Here is a 23,797-nt window from a genome sequence, read left to right on the forward strand (position 1 = left end):
TCACTCAGTTGGGGACACTAACATTATGATCGGAGTTATTCAACTAAATATACAAATAACATTAATGAATGAGGTCTTATTTAATTCTATAAACTATAATACTGATCTGCCAACATTGTCTCTCTCTGATAAATTAAAATAAGCTGATAACATCACTGTTTACTCCAGAACGACTGTACAGCCAAATCTAATTCTGCTGCAGTATTGTCCTGTTTAACACTGAAGCTGCTCTGACACAATCGGCGCTGGAGAAGAGCGATAGAAATAAAGATGATTGACTGAAAGTACTATACAAATGATAAATTAGCCTAGAAATCTAGACGCACCCTAGTGGGAGTAAATCTAATCTGCAGCGAGTGTCGTCTAGCAACTCTCAATACCCTTCTGAGCTGTAAATGCCAAACTCTGGTCGGGCCAATCACATCGTGTATAGAGTCGGTGGGCGGGGCTTAACATAATGACAGCCGAGTTGCGTTTGCGTGCTTCTAGTAAACACAGAAACTGGCGAACGGCGGCGGTCTGTCGAATCAGCTTTGATCGCGACTCTGGAAGACTTGAGTTAAGCTTTTCTCTGAGAAAAGAACAAAGAACGGCACTGAAGTCATTCTGAAGAAGGGAAGATGTGTTCAGAGTTTAGCCGACCGGATTTTGAGTTATTTTTCCCCAAAACAAGACAACTACTTTTGCTTGTCTAGTAAATACTTCTTGTTGTAAGAATTTTTAGATGTTTGGACTAGAAACAAGACAAAAATACTGAGTAAGAGCAGCATTTTTTGCAGTGAGCGGTGTGTGTGCTTGCGTTCAGACGGACGTACCGCAGTGCAGCCGCAGCTCGCTGTGGAAGTCGTAAAGCTCCTCCTGTATGTCCTCCGGGCAGGGACAGTCGTCCCCCATGTTGAAGTTCAACAGCATGTTAATCTGAAAGAAACGGGGATTTACCGTGATGAGGCGTCCTGCTGAAGGCCTTTGCACACTGAGTCCGAAATTCGCACGTCAAAAAAATTTATTCAAGCTCAGAGCCACCATACGTAATATTGCCTGCCTCACCTGCCTCTTCCATCGTGTCATGAGGCATGAAGACGGAGTCCATGTGGAATACCGACTCGACGGAAGCCTCTTCAACATCCGTCGACTCCAGGCCCGCACAAAGACAAAGTCCCGGCAAATTTGTGAGCTTCAGTATGCTGATGACTGTGCCGTCGTAGCCCACAGCCCGGACTCTATGCAGCACGCCCTCAACACTATAGCCAGTTTGTACCAATCTTTTGGCCTACAGGTTAACATTCAAAAAACTGAGGTCATGTCTCATCTCACCACCCCAGTCCCCATACCCCCCAGCTTTCATATAAACGGTGTTCCACTTAAAACAGTGGACCACTTCATCTATCTCGGCTCCACTTTGTCCTCAAGCTGCTCCCTTGACAAAGAATTACACACCCGGATAAATAAAGCTTCATCATCTTTTGGACGCCTACGCAGCAGGGTTTTTGAAAACCATAACCTGAAGGTCAGTACCAAGGTGGCTGTGTATAATGCGGTATGTCTCTCCACTCTGCTTTATGGGGCAGAGTCATGGACCCCTTACCGCCAGCACATCACCAACCTAGAGGCCTTCCATATCCGCTGCCTACAGAAGATCCTCAACTTGTCCTGGGAAGACAGAATCCCCCACACAGTCATCCTCAGCAATACTGGCTCAATCTGCATGGAAGCAGCTGTGGCCAACAAACACCTGCGTTGGATAGGGCACACTATACACATGCCTGAACACCGCCTGCCTCGCCAAGTCCTCTACAGTCAACTACTGGGCTCAAAGCGCTCCGCTGGAGGACAAAAGCGGCGCTTAAAGGACTACACCAGGGACCTTCTGAAGCGAGCAAACATTCCCCTCACGCAGCTCGAATCTCTGGCACTTGACAGATCAGCCTGGCAGGTCACCTGTGCCACTGCAGTCTCTCAAATACACCAAAAAACCAAGACAGACGATCCGAGAGACGCATCAAGAGACACCAGCGGGCGGCTGGTACCCCCCTGGTGTTTGGTTTCCCTTGCTCCATCTGCGGAAGAGTGTGTGGCTCAAGGATTGGACTCAACGCCCACGAGAAGTGGCACCAGCGGCAATGTCGCGGAAACCCTCCCCCCCACCCTACCCCCTTCCCTCCATCCCTGGAGCAAGTGTCATCATCGAACATACGATGGACAGCTAAGAGAGAGAGTGTGTGTGTGTGTGTGTGTGTGTGTGTGTGTGTGTGTGTGTGTGTGTGTGTGTGTGTGTGTGTGAGCAGATCTATACCGTAGACATATACTGCCAGTCTCTGTTCAGAATCAATTGATTCACAGAAATTGTTGCTCTTCTTCTTTTTAATATGTGTCTCCAGTATCGCTAGCGAAGCTCAAACTTAGCCGCTGACACTAAAGTAACCCTTGGAACGGTCTGGATAATCCTGCTGGATATTGAGGCTAAAATCTCCTTCCTCTCGACGCGATTGCAAGAGTAGATGGACCCAAAATTTCCTCTTTCTTTTTCTCTTTTTAAGAAGAAAGAGGGAAAAAAACATCCTCACTACTTGAAGACGTCATTTTTGTCTTGTTTTGCGTTTTTTTCCGTGATGCATACATTTATACACAGGACTCGGTGTGCAAGGTGTCTCTGCGTGACAACTTTTTTCGGATCACGAATATGAAAAAACGCATGCGAAAAAATCGGACTCAGTGTGCAAAGGTCTTGATGAAATGATGCTGAGTGTGTGATGTATTGGCACCTGTTCCTGCGGCGGAGAGCGGAACTCTTTGGTCTTCTTTGCGGTGACGGCGGCGGACATGTTGAGCGCCAGCATTAGTTCGTTATAGCGAAACTTCTGGTTGAACTGCAGCTTGGAGACGAAGCTGTCGGAGAAAGACACGATGGCTTCGATGCGATGCCTCAGCTCACAGTCACAGAAGTAGTGGAGCAGCTCACACATCTGCAGGAACACACCAAACCAATCACACCATCACATTTATTAAAGCGGACGCTTTTATCCCAATCAGAACACTGTTAGACACTGTCTTGTTTCCAGTCTAAATATCTAACAATTCTTAAATCAAGATCCATTTACTAGATCATTAAAACGACATAAGATATTTTTTCTTGTTTTCCTAAAAAATAAAATCAAAAGCTTAAAACAGGCAAAATGATCTGCCAATGGGGTGAGAACAATAATCTGATTTCTGTTTGGGACGGAAACAAGAAACAAGATTATTGTTCTCACCCCATTGGCAGATCATTTTGCTTGCTTTAAGCAAAAACTCATTTTGATTTTATTTTCCAGAAATCAAGAAAAAATATTGCATGCCTAATATGTTCTCACCTGTCGTTTGACAGACTCTGGTAGCTTCTTCTCTAGCAGTCCCTTAATGAGCGCTTTCCCATCCCGAGCCTCTTCCTCTCCGGCCTCCACAGCCTTCTCCTCGGCTCCCGTAAGCCCTTCTTTCATCCCTTCTTTCATCCCTTCTTTCAGCCCTTTCTTTACCCCTTCTTTCAGCCCGTCCTCCTTGCGTTCCCCAAAGACGTCGGCCTGGATGAGCAGCAGGATCTTATGCACATCTTGGCTGCTCAGGACGCCCATGGTGAGCAGCGTGCCGATGAGCCGCAGAAGAGGCACAAACTGGTGCTCCACGCTCCCCCCCACCGGGTCCCTAATGTGGTCCCCTCCGCCCTGCACGGCCTCGGTCAGCATGAGGATGGCCTTCTCCTTCAGCACCTCCAGAGGGATCTCGGGGCTGTACAGGTGAGGCTCCCGCTGGATGCTGATGAAGCAGGGCGGGGTGAAGCTGAGCCGGGGCCTGAGGGAGGCGCTGGGGCCGACCCCCGGGGGCCGGTGCCGTTTGGAGGAGTCCCGGAAGAGCCGGATGCCCCGAGTCTCAGCTGTAACGGGGACAATGAACTCGTTGCTCATCATGAGGCGTGCGGCGCGGGCCGTCTCCAGGTGGATGCTGATGAGGATGCTGTAGAAGCCTTCGCGGAGCACGCCCGACAGGTACTGGTTGTCGATGGTGTAGAGCAGCTGTGATTGGTCGAGGTGGCTGCAGAGTGCGTGAGCCACACGCGTGTTCCCGTGAGCGCACAGAGCGCAGTAAAGCTTTAGCGTGTGATAGTGGAACATACGCAGATCCTCCTGCTCTGATAGCTCCATGATGTCCACACACCTGCAACACAAGAGAGTGTGTGTGAGTGAGAGAGAGAGAAAGAGGGAGAGAGAGAGAGAGAGAGAGAGAGAGAGAGAGAGAGAGTGTGTGTGTGTGTGTGTGTGTGTGTGTGTGAGTGAGTGTGTGTATGCGCGCGTGTGTGAGTGTATGAGTGAGAGTGTGAGGGAGTGAGGGAGTGAGGGAGTGAGTGAGTGAGTGAGTGAGAGTGTGTGTGTGTGTGTGTGTGTGTGTGTGTGTGTGTGTGTGTGTTAGAGTGAGTGAGTGAGTGAGTGAGTGAGTGAGTGAGTGAGTGAGTGAGTGAGTGAGTGTGTGTGTGTGAGTGAGTGAGTGAGTGAGTGTGTGAGTGAGTGAGTGAGTGAGTGAGTGAGTGAGTGAGTGTGTGTGTGTGTGAGTGAGTGAGTGAGTGAGTGAGTGAGTGAGTGAGTGAGTGAGTGAGTGAGTGAGTGAGTGAGTGAGTGAGTGTGTGTGTGTGAGTGAGTGAGTGAGTGAGTGTGTGAGTGAGTGTGTGAGTGAGTGAGTGTGTCAGTGTGTGTGTGTGTGAGTGAGTGAGTGAGTGAGTGAGTGAGTGTGTGAGTGAGTGAGTGAGTGAGTGAGTGAGTGAGTGAGTGTGTGTGTGAGTGAGTGAGTGAGTGATTGAGTGTGTGAGTGAGTGAGTGAGTGAGTGAGTGAGTGAGTGAGTGAGTGAGTGAGTGAGTGAGTGAGTGAGTGTGTGTGTGTGAGTGAGTGAGTGAGTGAGTGAGTGAGTGAGTGAGTGTGTGTGTGAGTGAGTGAGTGAGTGAGTGAGTGAGTGAGTGTGTGAGTGAGTGAGTGTGTGTGTGAGTGAGTGAGTGAGGGAGTGAGTGTGTGTGTGAGTGAGTGAGTGAGTGAGTGAGTGAGTGTGTGTGTGAGTGAGTGAGTGAGTGAGTGAGTGAGTGTGTGAGTGAGTGAGTGAGTGAGTGAGTGAGTGTGTGTGAGTGAGTGCGTGAGTGTGTGTGAGTGAGTGAGTGAGTGAGTGAGTGAGTGAGTGAGTGTGTGAGTGAGTGAGTGAGTGAGTGAGTGAGTGAGTGAGTGAGTGTGTGAGTGAGTGTGTGAGTGAGTGAGTGAGTGAGTGAGTGAGTGAGTGAGTGAGTGAGTGTGTGAGTGAATGAGTGAGTGTGTGAGTGAGTGAGTGTGTGTGTGAGTGAGTGAGTGAGTGAGTGAGTGAGTGTGTGAGTGAATGAGTGAGTGTGTGAGTGAGTGAGTGTGTGTGTGAGTGAGTGAGTGAGTGAGTGAGTGAGTGAGTGAGTGAGTGAATACCGGTTCTCCTCCGGGATGTGTACGGCCAGCATCTGCAGGGGCTCCAGACACTGCACCATCCACCCGTGCCTCTCGCTGACACGGGCCGTCTCCACCTTCAGGAAGGTGTTGGGCATTCGACTCCACAGCACCGAGTTAATCGTCTGAACGTCTAATCGCGGCGGACACTGAGGAACGGGATTCTTGTGTTCGCTCTTAAAGATGGCTGATGAGATGGGCATGGCGTTCTGGAGGAGACACATCATAAAAACGATCATTACAGTTATTATTATAGTTATCATCATCGTTATAGTTATTGTTATAGTTTTCATTACCCTTACTTATCATTATAGTTATCATTATCATCATTGTTATAGTTATCCTTATAGTTATCGTTATCATTATATTTATCAATATAGTTATTCTTATAGTTACGTTACAGTTATCATTATAGTTAATGTTATAGTTATCGTTATCATTATAGTTATCGTTGTATTTATAGTTATAGTTATTAGGATATGTACCGAAAACTTTTAAGTTGGCTATAATTAAACCACTTATTAAAAAACCGCAACTTGATCCTAAAGAATTAGTCAATTACAGGCCAATCTCGAATCTACCGTTTCTATCAAAAATACTAGAAAAGGCCGTGTCTTCACAATTATGCTCCTATTTAGAAAGAAATGGTATATGTGAGGATTTCCAGTCAGGATTTAGACCGTATCATAGCACTGAGACTGCTCTAATTAGAGTTACAAATGATTTACTCTTATCATCTGATCGCGGTTGTATCTCTCTATTAGTGTTACTCGATCTTAGCGCTGCATTCGATACTATCGATCACAATATTCTTCTGAATAGAATCGAAAATTATGTTGGCATTAGTGGAACTGCTTTGGCATGGTTTAAATCGCACTTATCTGACCGTTATCAGTTTGTAGCAGTAAATGAAGAGATGTCACACCGATCACAAGTTCAGTATGGGGTACCGCAAGGCTCAGTGTTAGGACCGTTGCTTTTCACCCTGTATCTGCTCCACTGGGAGATATCATTAGGAAACATAGAGCTGAGTATCGTCAGCATAACAATGAAAACTAACGCCATATTTCCTCACGCCCTGACGAAACCTACCAATTCACAAGATTAACGGAATGCATAGCTGATATAAAAAATTGGATGAATAGTAATTTCCTGCAACTTAATTCAGATAAAACTGAATTTTTAATTATTGGACAGAAAAGTTCCACAAGTAGTAACCGAGAATACTGTCTAACACTTGATGACTGCTCTGTCAAGCCCTCGTCGTCAGTGACGAACCTGGGTGTGCTCTTTGATACCAATCTTTCATTTGAAAGCCACGTTTCTAGCATCTGTAAAACCGCATTTTATCATCTTAAAAATATATCTAAATTACGGCACATGCTTTCAGTGCAAAATGCTGAACAGTTAGTACATGCGTTCATGAGCTCAAGGCTAGATTATTGTAATGCTCTACTGGGTGGTTGCCCTGCTCGCTTAATAAACAAACTCCAGCTAGTCCAAAATGCAGCAGCTAGAGTTCTTACTAGAACCAGGAAGTATGATCATATTAGTCCAGTTCTGTCAACACTGCACTGGCTCCCTATTAAACATCGCATACATTTTAAAATCTTGCTTATTACTCAAAGCACTAAATAGTTTAGCTCCAGTACTTAAGCGAGCTCTTAACGCATTATACTCCATCATGTCTATTGCGGTCTCAAAACTCTGGCCAGTTGATCATACCTAGAATATCTAAATCAACTGCAGGCGGTCGATCCTTTTCCTATTTAGCTCCTAAACTCTGGAACAGTCTTCCTAGCATTGTTCGGGAAGCACACACACTCTGTCAGTTTAAATCTAGACTAAAAACACATCTCTTTACTATGGCATACACACAGAACATTTTTAACTTTCATTATTCAGATCAATTGACTGATTGTTAGGCTGCATTAACTAGGTCAGCCGGAACCGGGAACACTTCCCATAACACCTGATGTACTCGTTACATCATAAAAAGAGTGGCATCTGCGCTAATGTTAGTCTCTCTGTTTATCCCGAGGTTTATCCCGGATCTGGGCCCTGTCCGGATCGGATGGTGGACCTGCCTGGACATGACCAGCTCATCCTGGAGTGTCTGCTGAGCCGTGTCAAACGGTGTCTCCTCCGAATTTGCCTCACTGGCACGACATGCTCAAAACCCGTCTTCGGCGCAATAATGCCGATCTTTCATGTATTCATACTCTTGTGTAATCGACGCCCCATCCCATCATTTATTTCCAAATAAATCCGTCTCTTCCGTGATACCCTGAAATTTTGAATATTCCAATCTAATATGATTTCTGACCTGTAAGGTTGCCAGAATAATAATCTTACACGGTGTGTTAATAGGCCAGAGGAGAACTGGCACCCCGACTGAGTCTGGTTTCTCCCAAGGTTTATTTTTCTCCATCATGCCCTGATGGAGTTTTGGTTCCTTGCCACTGTCGCCTTTGGCTTGGCTTGCTCAGTTGGGGACACTAAAAATATGATTAAAGTTATTCAACTTATTATACAAATAAAATGTATGAATTAGGTCTTATTTAATTCTATAAACTTAAATACTGATCTGCCAACATTGTTGCTATATGATAAATTAAAATAAGCTGATAACATCACTGTTTTCTCCAGTACGACTGTACAGCCAAATCTAATTTTGTCGCAATATTATCCTGTTTGACACTGTGAAGCTGCTTTGACACAATCGTGATTGTAAAAGCGCTATATAAATAAAGTTGATTGATTGATTGATAGTTATTGTTATATTTATCGTTATAGTTATCGTTAACGCTATAGTTCATGTTATATTATCATTAGTCGTTATCGTTATAGATATAGTTACAGTTATTGTTATCGTTATTGTTATAGTTATCGTTATTGTTATATTTAGTTATCGTAAGCCATTATCATTATAGTTATCGTTATAGTTAGTTATAGTTATCGTTAGCGGTTATCGTTATAGTAATCGTTAGCTGTTATCTTTATAGTTATCGTTATAGTAATCGTTAGCTGTTATCTTTATAGTTATCGTAAGCCATTATCATTATATTTATCATTATAGCTATGTTAGCCGTTATCGTTATAGTTATCGTTATAGTTATTATTATCGTTATTGTTAGCTATTATCATTAGTTATCTGTCTATCATGGTGTGTAGAAGAGCTCTAGAACACATTGTTCGAGAGCAGATTCAGTTTGTTTCTCTCATAATCATTAATATGTCGGTATGAAGTTATGGGAATATGCGGATCTACGCACCTTGATTTTGGCCAGTTCGAACTGGAACAGACTTGAGCTTGTTGGCCGCACAAACACAGCAGGAAAGAGTTTGGTGCTGGGCTCCACCTGGACAACAGATGCTGTTTTACACACGTATCCAGCCTGTGATCTGTGTGAAGTCAGGAGTTTGACAGTACCTGGTACGAGGTCTGAAGATCTTTCCCATTGACTGTGAAAGCTAACAGACCCGTCGCCAAATCAATGAGGCATCCGATCTCTAAATCCACGTTACTCCGGCTGGACGAGTGGGCGGCGCTGGTGACGTCTCCACCCCAAACCATGTAACAGTTACTCCTCTTGACACTGTCACATGACACAGTGATGTCAGCACATCATCACATGACCCATGGCAACATATAAAGGCCCTTTCACACTGGACGCGATTTTGACGTGCAAATAATTTGCGCGATGGATTTATTTCTGGATCACCTGTTTGTGTAATGAGCGCTTCCACACCAAATGCGGATGTGCTGTAGCGGAAAAAAAACTTTCATTTTTTCAGTTTCTGTCGTTTTTTTTTTACTCTAGCGGCGAAAGAAATGGCTTCCACCAATCACATACGAGGAAACAAAGGTGACGAAATGTCCAGTTGATGTGACGAGCTATTCACTCAACTTTAACCTTTGCCAGGTGTGGCGTTTCTCATGAGATTACAGCTGTAGGTTTAGTTAAAGCTGTACACCTGCAGCTGTGTTTACAGACAGCAATAACTAATCCTTTTATAATGTCCTCGATTATGGAAAGTGAATGTGTTGCCATCAGTTCGTCTGTGGCACTTAAATGTTTGCATTGTGACTCGACTGGAAACATCTGCTCCGGATCCATTTGTTCCTGAAGTGTGTGTTAGTCTCGTCAGATGTGCTGCTAATGTTACCGTCTCTGGAGCTCCTCAAATTGTCCCACAGACTTTCGAAAGTAAGTGCAGGCCATGATAAAGTTTTAGCTCCTGTACGAGATTAGCAGACTCCCCTTCAGACTCTGTTCTTTAAAGGGGCCCTAGAATTATTTGAAACAAAATGTTAAATTGTTCTCTGATATCTACATAGAGGGTGTGTGGCTTATTTAAGGGCAAAAATTGTCCAGATACAGTTTTACAGGTCCAGTTACAACCCTATAAATTGTCCCCATGATGTAATGCTGTTTTTGCCATAATTGGAAGGGTTATGAATATTAATGTTGAGCTCTGCTCTGATTGGCTTATTTCAGCAGCTCACAGCAGTTACCTCGTGAGTCCTGACCGTCCTGACACAACGCAGACCGACTGAAGGACACTTTAAGCAAGACATCTCAAATGGAGATTGATAAAATGTAGCTTACTTGTTTATTTGGTGTTTTCAGATCATTTGCATGCGAGAGAGCTCGCGTTCGTGCGGTTGCCAGATTTCAGGAGTTAAATCCCCCAAACAGAGCTTTTCTGTGAAAAGAAACCCGTATACTCTCCGTTTTTTACCTAAACACGTCCAATCTGGCAACCATATGCACGCGAGCTGAACACCAAACAAGTAAGCTGCATTTTATCAATCTCCATTTGAGATGTTCTGCTTAAAGTGTCCTTCAGTCTACATTTTAGACTTGTCTTTTTTCTTCAGCGATATTGCGTGTTTATATAACATTAGTCACAATGTAGGCAAAAACATCATAGGAAACACCATACTTCAGTTCTCAAAAATATAAATATTAACTTATATGGTGGAAAAGGTGACGCTTGCTAGAAGGATCGAGTGAACGATCTGTAGCCAAAGTATCTACGGTTGTATTTTGTAATAAACAATAATATTACCCTTTGTCATCAGACACACTATTTAGTTTGGTATTGTACTTGCTGTTTCCTATTGTTACTGTACTAGCATCTTGCATCATCTAGACAATGCTGTCTCTTTAAGAAATTTTAAATTTAATTAGAAATGGTTTAAACAGTCAATAAGTGGATAAATCGCTGCTCACTGCTGCAGGAATACAGTCGGCCCTTTCTTCAGTTTAAGACGCTGAGCGAAGCTTGCTTGAAATGGGCCGAACAAACGAACAATCTTGAATTAAATTGTTTTGGTATTGGATTATAAACATCAACCATGACTGTTGACATTTATTATCTGTGGGAAGGATATGTAAAGTCCTCAGGTCTCCTGCACAGCCTGAACATGAAGTGTGTCCATGCCAGCAGCTTGTTTTTATGATTGGGGGCGTGCATATAAATGATCCCCAACGCTAGCCTCACGGTTGGGTTTATGTTGAGAAGCATTTTTATTTTTATTTTTTTTATTTTTTTAGTGAGTGTGTGTGAGTTTTGGATTCACGAGATTTACATATGAAGGAGGAGGCAATGGTGTTTGAGACTCAAAGTATGTGATGTCCATGTACTGAACTTTTATTATTTCGCCATGGCAAGATTAATTCAATTTTTCATTCTAGAGCACCTTTAAGACTGGCAGCACCCAAAACCTTCTTTTCGGTCTTTTAAATAAAATGAAAAGCTCTTCTTCACTGGATGATGAAGTGTCCGTGTTTTCTCAGCTGCCGCCGTGAATGTTGTGTAATGTTGGAGCTCTGAAACGTTGCAAATTCGTGTTGCAGCTGATATGAATGGTTTTGACCCGAAATAATCGCATGCGAAATATTCGCTATTTCGCTTCGCTTTTTCGTTACGTGTCCGGTGTGAAACGGCCTTAACAATGAGCGCTCACCTCTCATGCACACGACCTCGCTCGTCTCCGAGGGTGATGGTAACCGTGCGGTTCTTGCTGAGGTTGAAGTTGTTGCTATAGTAATGGTAGTCAGGAGTGACCCATCCGACCCACACACAGGATGGATCCTGACCCGCGAATATCCGAACCGAGTGATAGTACTGCAGGAGACAGTTACAGTTATCGTTATAGTTACTGTTATAGTTATTCACTGCGCATCCGCACTTTCAGATCTCACTCCGCTGAATGTTCAAAGCCATACAGGTAAACAGAACTGTAACTAATCGCTATGAGAATAACAGTTTACACCACAACTGTAACCATAACGACACAACATCATTGCAATATGATAGATAAAAAACATCAACAGCCAATCAAAATCCATGTTCTCTGTCCACTGGTTGATAAATATTATAGCTAGTTATTGGTAGAGTTATATTTACTGTTATAGTTATCTGTATATATACACTGTTATAATTATCGGTATAGTTATATATACTGGTATAGTTATAGGTATATTTACATTTACTGTTATAGTTATCTATATATATATATATATATATATATATATATATATATATATATATATATATATATATATATTAGTTATCGGTATAGTTATATATACAGTTAAATTTATTGGTATAGTTATATATACTGTTATAGTTATTGGTATAGTTTTATTTACTGTTATAGTTATCAGTATAGTTATATATACAGTTGTAGTTATTGGTATAGTTTTATTTACTGTTATAGTTATCAGAATAGTTATGTATAGAGTTGTAGTTATTGGTATAGTTTTATTTACTGTTATAGATATCAGTATAGTTATATATACTGTTATATTTATCGGTATAGTTATATATACTGTTATAGTTATCAGTATAGTTATATTTACTGTTATAGTTATTGGTATAGTTTTATTTACTGTTATAGTTATCAGAATAGTTATGTATAGAGTTGTAGTTATTGGTATAGTTTTATTTACTGTTATAGTTATCAGAATAGTTATGTATAGAGTTGTAGTTATTGGTATAGTTATATTTACTGTTATAGTTATCTGTATATATACACTGTTATAATTATCGGTATAGTTATATATACTGTTATAGTTATAGGTATATTTACATTTACTGTTATAGTTATAGGTATATTTACATTTACTGTTATAGTTATCGGTATATTTACATTTACTGTTATAGTTATCTATATATATATATATATATATATATATATATATATATATATATATATATATATTAGTTATCGGTATAGTTATATATACAGTTAAATTTATTGGTATAGTTATATATACTGTTATAGTTATTGGTATAGTTTTATTTACTGTTATAGTTATCAGTATAGTTATATATACAGTTGTAGTTATTGGTATAGTTTTATTTACTGTTATATTTATCGGTATAGTTATATATACTGTTATAGTTATCGGTATAGTTAAATTTACTGTTATAGTTATTGGTATAGTTTTATTTACTGTTATAGTTATCAGAATAGTTATGTATAGAGTTGTAGTTATTGGTATAGTTTTATTTACTGTTATAGATATCAGTATAGTTATATATACTGTTATATTTATCGGTATAGTTATATATACTGTTATAGTTATCGGTATAGTTAAATTTACTGTTATAGTTATTGGTATAGTTTTATTTACTGTTATAGTTATCAGAATAGTTATGTATAGAGTTGTAGTTATTGGTATAGTTTTATTTACTGTTATAGTTATCAGAATAGTTATGTATAGAGTTGTAGTTATTGGTATAGTTTTATTTACTGTTATAGTTATCAGTATAGTTATATATACTGTTATATTTATCGGTATAGTAATATATACTGTTATAGTTATCCGTATAGTTATATTTACTGTTATAATTATCGGTGTAGTTATATATACTGTTATATTTATCGGTATAGTTATATTTACTGTTATAGATATCAGTATAGTTATATTTACTGTTATAGTTATCGGTATAGTTATATTTACTGTTATAGTTATCGGTATAGTTATATATACAGTTAAATTTATTGGTATAGTTATATATACTGTTATAGTTATTGGTATAGTTATATATACTGTTATAGTTATCGGTATAGTTATATTTACTGTTATAGTTATCGGTATAGTTATATATACAGTTAAATTTATTGGTATAGTTATATATACTGTTATAGTTATCGGTATAGTTATATATACAGTTAAATTTATTGGTATAGTTATATATACTGTTATAGTTATTGGTATAGTTTTATTTACTGTTATAGTTATCAGTATAGTTATATTTACTGTTATAGTTATCGGTATAGTTATATATACTGTTATAGTTATCCGTATAGTTATATTTACTGTTATAATTATCGGTGTAGTTATATATACTGTTATAGTTATCGGTATAGTTATATTTACTGTTATAGTTATCGGTATAGTTATATATACAGTTAAATTTATTGGTATAGTTATATATACTGTTATAGTTATTGGTATAGTTATATATACTGTTATAGTTATCGGTATAGTTATATTTACTGTTATAGTTATCGGTATAGTTATATATACAGTTAAATTTATTGGTATAGTTATATATACTGTTATAGTTATCGGTATAGTTATATATACAGTTAAATTTATTGGTATAGTTATATATACTGTTATAGTTATTGGTATAGTTATATATACAGTTGTAGTTATTGGTATAGTTTTATTTACTGTTATATTTATCGGTATAGTTATATTTATGTTATAGTTATCAGTATAGTTATATATACTGTTATATTTATCGGTATAGTTATATATACTGTTATAGTTATCGGTATAGTTATATTTACTGTTATAGTTATTGGTATAGTTTTATTTACTGTTATAGTTATCAGAATAGTTATGTATAGAGTTGTAGTTATTGGTATAGTTTTATTTACTGTTATAGTTATCAGTATAGTTATATATACTGTTATATTTATCGGTATAGTTATATATACTGTTATAGTTATCCGTATAGTTATATTTACTGTTATAATTATCGATGTAGTTATATATACTGTTATAGTTATCGGTATAGTTATATTTACTGTTATAGATATCAGTATAGTTATATTTACTGTTATAGTTATCGGTATAGTTATATTTACTGTTATAGATATCAGTATAGTTATATTTACTGTTATAGTTATCGGTATAGTTATATATACTGTTATAGTTATCAGTATAGTTATATATACTGTTATAGTTATCAGTATAGTTATATATACTGTTATAGTTATCGGTATAGTTATATATACTGTTATAGTTATCAGTATAGTTATATTTACTGTTATAGTTATCGGTATAGTTATATATACTGTTATAGTTATCGGTATAGTTATATATACTGTTATAGTTATCGGTATAGTTATATGTACTGTTATAGTTATCGGTATAGTTATATTTACTGGTATAGTTTTATTTACTGTTATAGTTATCAGTATAGTTATATATACAGTTGTAGTTATTGGTATAGTTTTATTTACTGTTATATTTATCGGTATAGTTATAATTTTGTTATAGTTATCAGTATAGTTATATATACTGTTATATTTATCGGTATAGTTATATATACTGTTATAGTTATCAGTATAGTTATATTTACTGTTATAGTTATTGGTATAGTTTTATTTACTGTTATAGTTATCAGAATAGTTATGTATAGAGTTGTAGTTATTGGTATAGTTTTATTTACTGTTATAGTTATCAGTATAGTTATATATACTGTTATATTTATCGGTATAGTTATATATACTGTTATAGTTATCCGTATAGTTATATTTACTGTTATAATTATCGGTGTAGTTATATATACTGTTATAGTTATCGGTATAGTTATATTTACTGTTATAGATATCAGTATAGTTATATTTACTGTTATAGTTATCGGTATAGTTATATTTACTGTTATAGATATCAGTATAGTTATATTTACTGTTATAGTTATCGGTATAGTTATATATACTGTTATAGTTATCAGTATAGTTATATATACTGTTATAGTTATCAGTATAGTTATATATACTATTATAGTTATCGGTATAGTTATATATACTGTTATAGTTATCAGTATAGTTATATTTACTGTTATAGTTATCGGTATAGTTATATTTACTGTTATAGTTATCGGTATAGTTATATATAATGTTATAGTTATCGGTATAGTTATATATACTGTTATAGTTATCGGTATAGTTATATGTACTGTTATAGTTATCGGTATAGTTATATTTACTGTTATAGTTATTGGTATAGTTTTATTTACTGTTATAGTTATCAGAATAGTTATGTATAGAGTTGTAGTTATTGGTATAGTTTTATTTACTGTTATAGTTATCAGTCTAGTTATATATACTGTTATAGTTATCAGTATAGTTATATATACTGTTATAGTTATCGGTATAGTTATATTTACTGTTATAGTTATCGGTATAGTTATATTTACTGTTATAGTTATCGGTATAGTTATATATACTGTTATAGTTATCGGTATAGTTATATATACTGTTATAGTTATCGGTATAGTTATATATACTGTTATAGTTATCGGTATAGTTATATGTACTGTTATAGTTATCGGTATAGTTATATTTATGTTATAGTTATCAGTATAGTTATATATACTGTTATAGTTATTAATATAGTTATTAATATAGTTATATTTACTGTTATAGTTATCAGTATAGTTATATTTACTGTTATAGTTATCGGTATAGTTATATATACTGTTATAGTTATCGGTATAGTTATATATACTGTTATAGTTATCGGTATAGTTATATATACTGTTATAGTTATCGGTATAGTTATATGTACTGTTATAGTTATCGGTATAGTTATATTTATGTTATAGTTATCAGTATAGTTATATATACTGTTATAGTTATTAATATAGTTATTAATATAGTTATATTTACTGTTATAGTTATCAGTATAGTTATATTTACTGTTATAGTTATCGGTATAGTTATATTTAATGTTATGTATATTAGTATAGTTTTATTTACTGTTATAGTTATTAATATAGTTATTAATATAGTTATATTTACTGTTATAGTTATCGGTATAGTTATATTTACTGTAATAATTATCAATATAGTTATATTTACTGTTATAGTTATCGGTATAGTTGTTTTTACTGTTATAGTTATCAATATAGTTATATTTACTGTTATAGTTATTGGTATAGTTTTATTTATTGTTATAGTTATCGGTATAGTTATATTTAATGTTATATATATTAGTATAGTTTTATTTACTGTCATAGTTATTAATATAGTTATTAATATAGTTATATTTACTGTTATAGTTATCAGTATAGTTATATTTACTGTTATAGTTATCAATATAGTTATATTTACTGTTATAGTTATCACTACAGTTATAGTAATAGTTATTGTTATAGTTATCATTACAGTCATTGTTAAAGTTATCATTACAATTATAGTTACTGTTATAGTTATTGTTACAGTTATAGCTGTTATAGTTATCGTTAGAGTTACTGTTATAGTTATCGGTATAGTTACTGTTATATTATGATTGTTGTTCTTGTTGACAAATGAGAAAATCCAAAAGATTGAAAGAACCTAAACAAAACATAAATAGCTTTTTATTTTTATAACAAACAAAAATCATAAATCAATGGTTCTTGATAAGAGAAGGGTGCGCCGCTGCACTCACTGTGGTTATGCTGCTATAATCCATTCTTCTGCCTTCCTCCGAGTGTTTCATGGACTTCAGCGGATGCCTTTAGGAACATTCACAGGACGAACACACTTAATATTCATCTACAGACAAAGACAAGCAGGAGCTCTGAAGATCTCCAAAAGGCACTCGGTAAGATTATAGGCAGCAAGAGGATTCATTTCTGTTTAGCTTCATTGAAACTGAGAGAAAAAGCCCCAAATAATGAACCGGTGTAGCAACATTTAAAACAAAATCCGGCCAAAACAAAGTTAGTTTTGGGACTTTCCAGAAAAGTTTGCCCCGGCTGATTAAACACCTCTAAATTGTCATTCGTCAGTGACGATGACATAATGGGTGGGTGTGGCTGTGACTTTATGACCTTCTGTGATCTTGGGATTTAAATCTTCTTCAGTTCATTGCTTCTGTTCAAGTCCGTGAAGGTCAGATGGAAGTAAAAGCATGCAGTGAGAAAACAGCAGTTCAGAAAGCATCTGTTCATATTGATGTGTTTGCTCCAGCTCTGAGATTCAGTCATGTCACGTTGATTTTAGGGCTGTTGATTTAACGCGTTAACCCTTGTATGGTGTTCGGGTCTGATGGACCCGTTTTCATTTTTTTATCAAAAGAAAAATTATACGATTCATTATTTTTTCAAACTGAGACTCATTGGCCTTGGCTCATTTTCTGTGAGGAATATATATCAGAACACATTTTCAATGACCACACACTGTATGGGTCCACTGGACCTGGGGCTAATAAAAGTGTGGAAATTGTAGGTCCTGTGTCACTTTACTCTGTCCTCCTGCTGTTAGTGTGTGTGTGTGTGTGTGTGTGTGTGTGTGTGTGTGTGTGTGTGTGTGTGTGTGTGTGTGTGTGTGTGTTTGTGTGTGTGTGTGTGTGTGTGTGTTAGAGTGAGTGAGTGAGTGAGTGAGTGAGTGAGTGAGTGTGTGTATGCGCGCGTGTGTGAGTGTATGAGTGAGAGTGTGTGTGTTCATGTATATGGTTTATGAGGACACTAATGTGTATAATGACATGGCTATTACAACGTAAACATGGATTATGACGGCATATCTGTCCTCATACTAAAATATACTAAATTGTGTTTTTTGAAATTAAAAAAATGCCAAAAGTTTTCTGTGAATGGTAGGTTTAGTGGTAGGGCTGGTGTAGGGGGATAGATTATACATTTTGTACATTAGAAAAAACATTATGCCTATGGAGAGTAGCCATACACCACATATCCAAGTGAGTAAGTGTGTGTGGTGTGCGTGTGTGTGTGTGTGCGTGCGTGCGTGAGAGAGAGATTGTGTGTAAGTGTGAGAGAGTACAAGAGTGAGATTTGTTTTTACCCCTGCCATTCCCACACGAGGTAGCGAGTCTTAAATGTGATCTAACAAAGGTAAAGAGAAAATATTAACCATATATGCTGTTTATATTTCTTGTAATTGGGATGAAGTAAACATCTCAGGGTTTTTAATTCTTGTGTTGAATTAAAAACCCAACAATGCAGCGGGTCCACCAGACTCACAGACACTGGCCGAGTAACAAAAATATGAACACCACACAAGGGTTAATAAGATTAACTAGCTATGGTAAAAAATAACGTTAATTTAAAAAAAATAATAATAATAATTACAGTTATTAACGCACTTGCCCCGTCCCAGACCTACGTAGATCATCTTACACTTCATACAGTTAATTGATTAAGAATATGATGCAGGGCAACAAATTGTGGTTTTGGTATATATAGCTAATTTATGACGACTGTTAGGGGGTGAATATTTTTATAACTCATTCTTTACATTATATAAAGCCTTAAAGTTCTGCATAATTAAGGGCGTGGCCACTTTAAATGACAGGTGGATTGCCGTTTGCCTGCTGTCTGTTAGTCATCACTTCAGCTCCGCCCACATCCCGCCTCTTTGCCCATTGTCAGTTATCCGTCTAAATATATATATTTTTTACAGTCTATGGATAAAACACATGCACAGGTTACTCTTCTTGCGCACCCGAGTCCATGTTGCTTTCACATTAACGTGAATTGCGGCACAGCTCGAGCGGAAGTTTGGAAGCAACCAAACTCGAACCAGCTCCTTCACATGACAGCTTTCACATTGCCAACTGACTAACTAAACTGAGTGACAATTGCCTCACATTTACATCATTATGCATATGCAATATCACACGAGCAACGAGTGCAAAATCACATGAGTTCTGTTTTTCTGTCCAGAATAGCATGAGACGAGTGCAAATACGATACTGATCTTATACAACAGTTGATGATAAAACAAATAAGCAAGTTAATATTGTGTTGTTTTAGACACAATATTGTGTTTTGCTCAGTTTTGCCAATGACAGAACTGTTCGTCTGACTATACTCAAATACACAGCGGCGTTTCATTTCTGAATCCGTGTTTTGAATGAATCTGGTGAACCAATGATTCAATGAACCATACATGTTTTTCCTCGACCGGCCGAGCAGAAGAAATTAACCAGAGAACATGCACACCTCAAAGAAGGCGGAGCCTCGGAGCCACACCCACCTATGATGTCATCGCCACTGACCAATGAGAGTTTAAAGGTGGTCACCTGTTCATCTCTGACCTGTGTTTGATCTTGAGCGGTTCTTCCTCGTAAAGGCCATTCACGAGCACATACGCGCCGCCCTTAAAGCTGGAATGAAACTCCACAGGCATGCTCAGTCTGCAGAACACCATGTCAGCGTTGCTGTTCTGCGTCCCAAACGTCTTATGGCTGACTTTCAGGCAGGGTGGGCTGTCGACGGTCCCGTCAATTCTGGTGACCTGCAAACATGACAAGATTCAAACGCTGCACATACAAAACCTGCATAAAGAAAGAAAAAAGGGAGCGTTCTGGAACATCCCGATCTGAATCGATACGTATGACCCTTTTCAGGAACAAAAGCAGATCACTAAAATGATAGTTCAGCCAAAAATGAGCCTGTGATGTTTATCTGCAGGGCGTCTGAAATGTCGGTGTGTTTGTTTCTTCAGGAGAACACAAATGAAGATGTTTACCTCAGCCTTTGCTCTTATAATGCATGTCAATGGGGTGTATTTCTATGAGAGTAAAAAACACACAGACATACGAGTCCATATTAAACCCTGAGGCTCGTGGAGACACACTGATGTCTTAAGACACGAAGCGATCGCTTTCTGCCAGAAACACAACAGTATTTGTGTTATTTTACCTCATATCAGACGAATCTCATCCAGTGTTCCCAACGCCATTACTTCAAGGTCGGGTTTGCAGCGCCATAAGGTCAAAATACCGGCGCGATCATAGATTTATTTACCTAGAATCCTCATTCGACCGACCCGCGCAGGCACTTATGAGGATCTATGTAAATATATCTATAATCAAGCCCGGGATATTGAGCTTCTTCGACGGAAGTAATGGCGTTGGGAAAACTAGATGAGATTCGTCTGATATGAGGTAAAAAAATTACACAAATATACTGCAAAAAATGAATTTCTTACTTAGTATTTTTGTCTTGTTTCTAATCAAAATATCACAAAAATCTTACATTAAGAAACATTTACTAGACAAGTAAATATTATTGTCCTGTTTTGGGAAAAAATAACTCAAAATGAAGAGAGTTTATGCTTAATTAAGCTAAATATTCTGCCAATGGGGTGAGAAAAATAATCTTGTTTTCTGTTTGAATTAAGATTATTTTTCTCACCCCATTGGCAGATTATTTATTTTATTTTAAGCAAAAACTCTCTTCATTTTTTGTTATTTTTCCCCAAAACAAGACAATTACTTTTGCTTGTCTAGTAAATACTTCTTCTTTTAATTATTTTTAGATGTTTGGACTAGAAACAAGACAAAAATACTAAGTAAGAAAAGCATTTTTTGCAGTGTATTTGTTATTTTATATACACCTCATATCAGACGATTCTCATCTAGTTTTCCCAACGCCATTACTTCCGTCGAAGATGGTCAATATCGCGGCATGATAAAATAAATATTTACATAGATCCCTCATTAGTGCCTGTGCGGTCGGTCGAATGAGGAATCTACGTAAATATATCTATGATCGCTCCTGTATTTTGACCTTACTCTGCGGAAGTAATGGCGCTGGGAACACTAGATAAGATTTGTCTGATATGAGGTAAAATAACACAAATACTGTTGTGGTTTCTTTTAGAAAGTGATCGTTTTCTCCACGGAGAAAAGCTCGCGGAGTCTCCACGAGCCTCATAGGGTTTAATATGGATTCGTATGTCTGTGTGTTTTTTACTCTCACAGAAATACACCCCATTGACACGCATTATACGAGCAACGGCTGAGATAAAAATCTTTATTTGTGTTCTCCTGAAGAAACAAACACACCGACATCTCGGACGCCCTGCAGATAAACATCACAGGCTCATTTCTGGCTGAACTATCCCTTTAAGTTTTGATTAAAAGGTCCATAAGCATAGCGTCCCGATCCAGCTCGTCCTCACCGCGATGTGATGATGGTCTTTCGGCACATTGAAGAAGGTGGGCAGGCGTTTGCTGAACCACATGGTGACCTCTCGGTTCATGTTGACGGCGAACGGTTCGAATCCCTCCTGCAGACCACACATGGTGTAGTATTTAAACGTGCTGGCGTCCTTCCCAAGATTCATGCGGCCCACCTGAGAAAGGCCTAAACTACACACGGGGATGAAGCCTAGAAGAGAAGAGGACAGTTCTGTTTTCAACACTATAAAAAATGCTTTTATTTAGCATTTTTTGTCTTGTTTCCAGTCCAAATATCAAAAAATTCTTAAATAAAGATGCATTTAATAGATAAGTAAAATGACAAGATATTTTTTTTATTGTTTTCTGGGGTAAATATCTAAATGAAGTGAGTTTTTGCTTAAAACAGGCAAAACGATCTGCAAATGGGGTGAGAAAAATAATCTTATTTCTGATTGGGACGGAAACAAGAAACAAGATTATTGTTCTCACCCCATTGGCAGATCATTTTGCCTTTGCCATTTTATTTTCAACCAAACAAGAAAAAATGTAGGTTGTTTTACTGATCTAGTAAATGTATATTGATTTAAGAATTGTTAGATATTTAGACTAGAAACGAAACGAAATGACTGAGTAAGAAGAGCATTTTTTGCAGTGAATGGTCTTTAAGGCATTGTAATCAAAAAATGCTCTTCTTACTCAGTCATTTCGTCTTGATTCTAGTCTAAATATCTAACAATTCTTAAATCAAGATACATTTTCATGCAAGAAGAGCATTTTTTGCAGCGTAGATGCTCTCTCTAACCGTCATCGATGTCAAAGTCAGCGAAACACAGCTCAGAGCCCTTGTTGGTGATCAGGATTTCTCCATTCAGGGTGAAGATCATGGATTTGTCCTCCATGTTGATCATACATCCCACAACATCGCCCGAATGCCAGCAGCGGCCGAAGAGACGGCTGCCCATGTGGAGCCGATGACCCTGTGAGACGACAGAAACCACTAAGATTTGGCATTTTAACATCTGCCCGTAAAAAAGCACTCGCCTCACACAATACAAGAGTGGCTGGACATTGTAAATGATATCTATGTTATGGAAATAATTAATTTTTCCCTCCATCTTCAGAAGAATGTGTTCATTAAATTGGACCAAGTGGGTGGAATATGTAAGGCAGTTACGGACAGATTTTGTGGAGGTATAAAACAAATGATCATTTCTTTCTGAAAGAAGAATGTTATTGTAATTAGGGCCCAAGCCCTGAAAGGCCCTATTGTCCTTCTTAGAATTATTATTATTTATTTATTTTCGACTGTTCGGGCACTTTTGGGGCCCTTACCATGCTCAAACTCTTGAAACTTTGCAGATACGTCGGAATATGCCGGGCTGAAGCTGGACACCGGGTGTGGTAGGGGAGCTCGACATTTTTTGTTTAAAATCTTGTTCAAAGTTCATGTCTTTCTAGCCTGGTGGGGACTTGTACACAGACTCATGGGGACTCGTGTCACTGTGTGGACCTAACTTGAGGCCCCCATGGTTACAAAAGCTTATAAATCATACAGAATGAGTTCTTTTGAGAATGTACATTTTACTTTTTTGTTTCAATTCTTGTTCAATCGGAATCAGACTCTGCCTCTCTCTGAAGCCCCTTTCACACTGTGATTCCAACAAATACACGGATAATGTGACCCGGCATTTGTTCCCGGGCCGCTAGATTTGGTCCATTCTCACTGCCAGCGAAATACCGTAATATGTGCGCTTTCACACACAACCCGTAACGGTCCCGGGTCGAGTTGACACGTGACATCCTGATGTGACGTATAACGGCGAGCGATCTCAGCTTCAGCGCGGATAGTAAGGAGCTCCGTGGTCTCGACTTGTGTCCAGTTTGCGCTCATTTCTGCTTGTTTAATTTTAGTTTCTTTTGTAGACGAACACTCTCTGCGTTTAAAACACCGACGAGCTCTTCTGACACGGGGCTTCTGTCTGTCCTTCCCCTCCCCCTTCCCTCTGTGTGTGTGTGTGTGTGTGTGTGTGTGTGTGTGGTGGGAGGGGGGTCTCTTTCACTCAGTGTGTGTCACCTTGTCTCTTGATTGTCATAATTTAACCCTTTCATATCATAGGCTATCACAAATAACTATCACTTTA

General features: G+C 37.9%; 1 protein-coding gene across 5 annotated transcripts in view; it reads right to left on the reverse strand.

The window, feature by feature from the left end:
* The window catches only part of LOC137090868 (ryanodine receptor 3), a 294,990-nt gene that overhangs the window by 138,479 nt on the left and 132,714 nt on the right, over window positions 1-23,797 (reverse strand). For all 5 annotated transcript variants that reach the window (XM_067454843.1, XM_067454842.1, XM_067454840.1 and 2 more), the window contains exons 28-38: window positions 22,459-22,633; window positions 21,656-21,864; window positions 19,785-19,984; window positions 17,175-17,241; window positions 11,459-11,619; window positions 8,915-9,080; window positions 8,757-8,843; window positions 5,464-5,690; window positions 3,351-4,188; window positions 2,763-2,963; window positions 816-918 (exon numbers count right to left, since the gene is read on the reverse strand). In XM_067454843.1, coding sequence (XP_067310944.1) covers window positions 816-918; window positions 2,763-2,963; window positions 3,351-4,188; window positions 5,464-5,690; window positions 8,757-8,843; window positions 8,915-9,080; window positions 11,459-11,619; window positions 17,175-17,241; window positions 19,785-19,984; window positions 21,656-21,864; window positions 22,459-22,633 — 2,434 coding nt within the window. The remainder of the gene's footprint in view (window positions 1-815; window positions 919-2,762; window positions 2,964-3,350; window positions 4,189-5,463; window positions 5,691-8,756; window positions 8,844-8,914; window positions 9,081-11,458; window positions 11,620-17,174; window positions 17,242-19,784; window positions 19,985-21,655; window positions 21,865-22,458; window positions 22,634-23,797) is intronic.

Source organism: Pseudorasbora parva, chromosome 10 (genome assembly GCF_024679245.1).
Source record: "Pseudorasbora parva isolate DD20220531a chromosome 10, ASM2467924v1, whole genome shotgun sequence".
Lineage (NCBI taxonomy): Eukaryota > Metazoa > Chordata > Actinopteri > Cypriniformes > Gobionidae > Pseudorasbora > Pseudorasbora parva.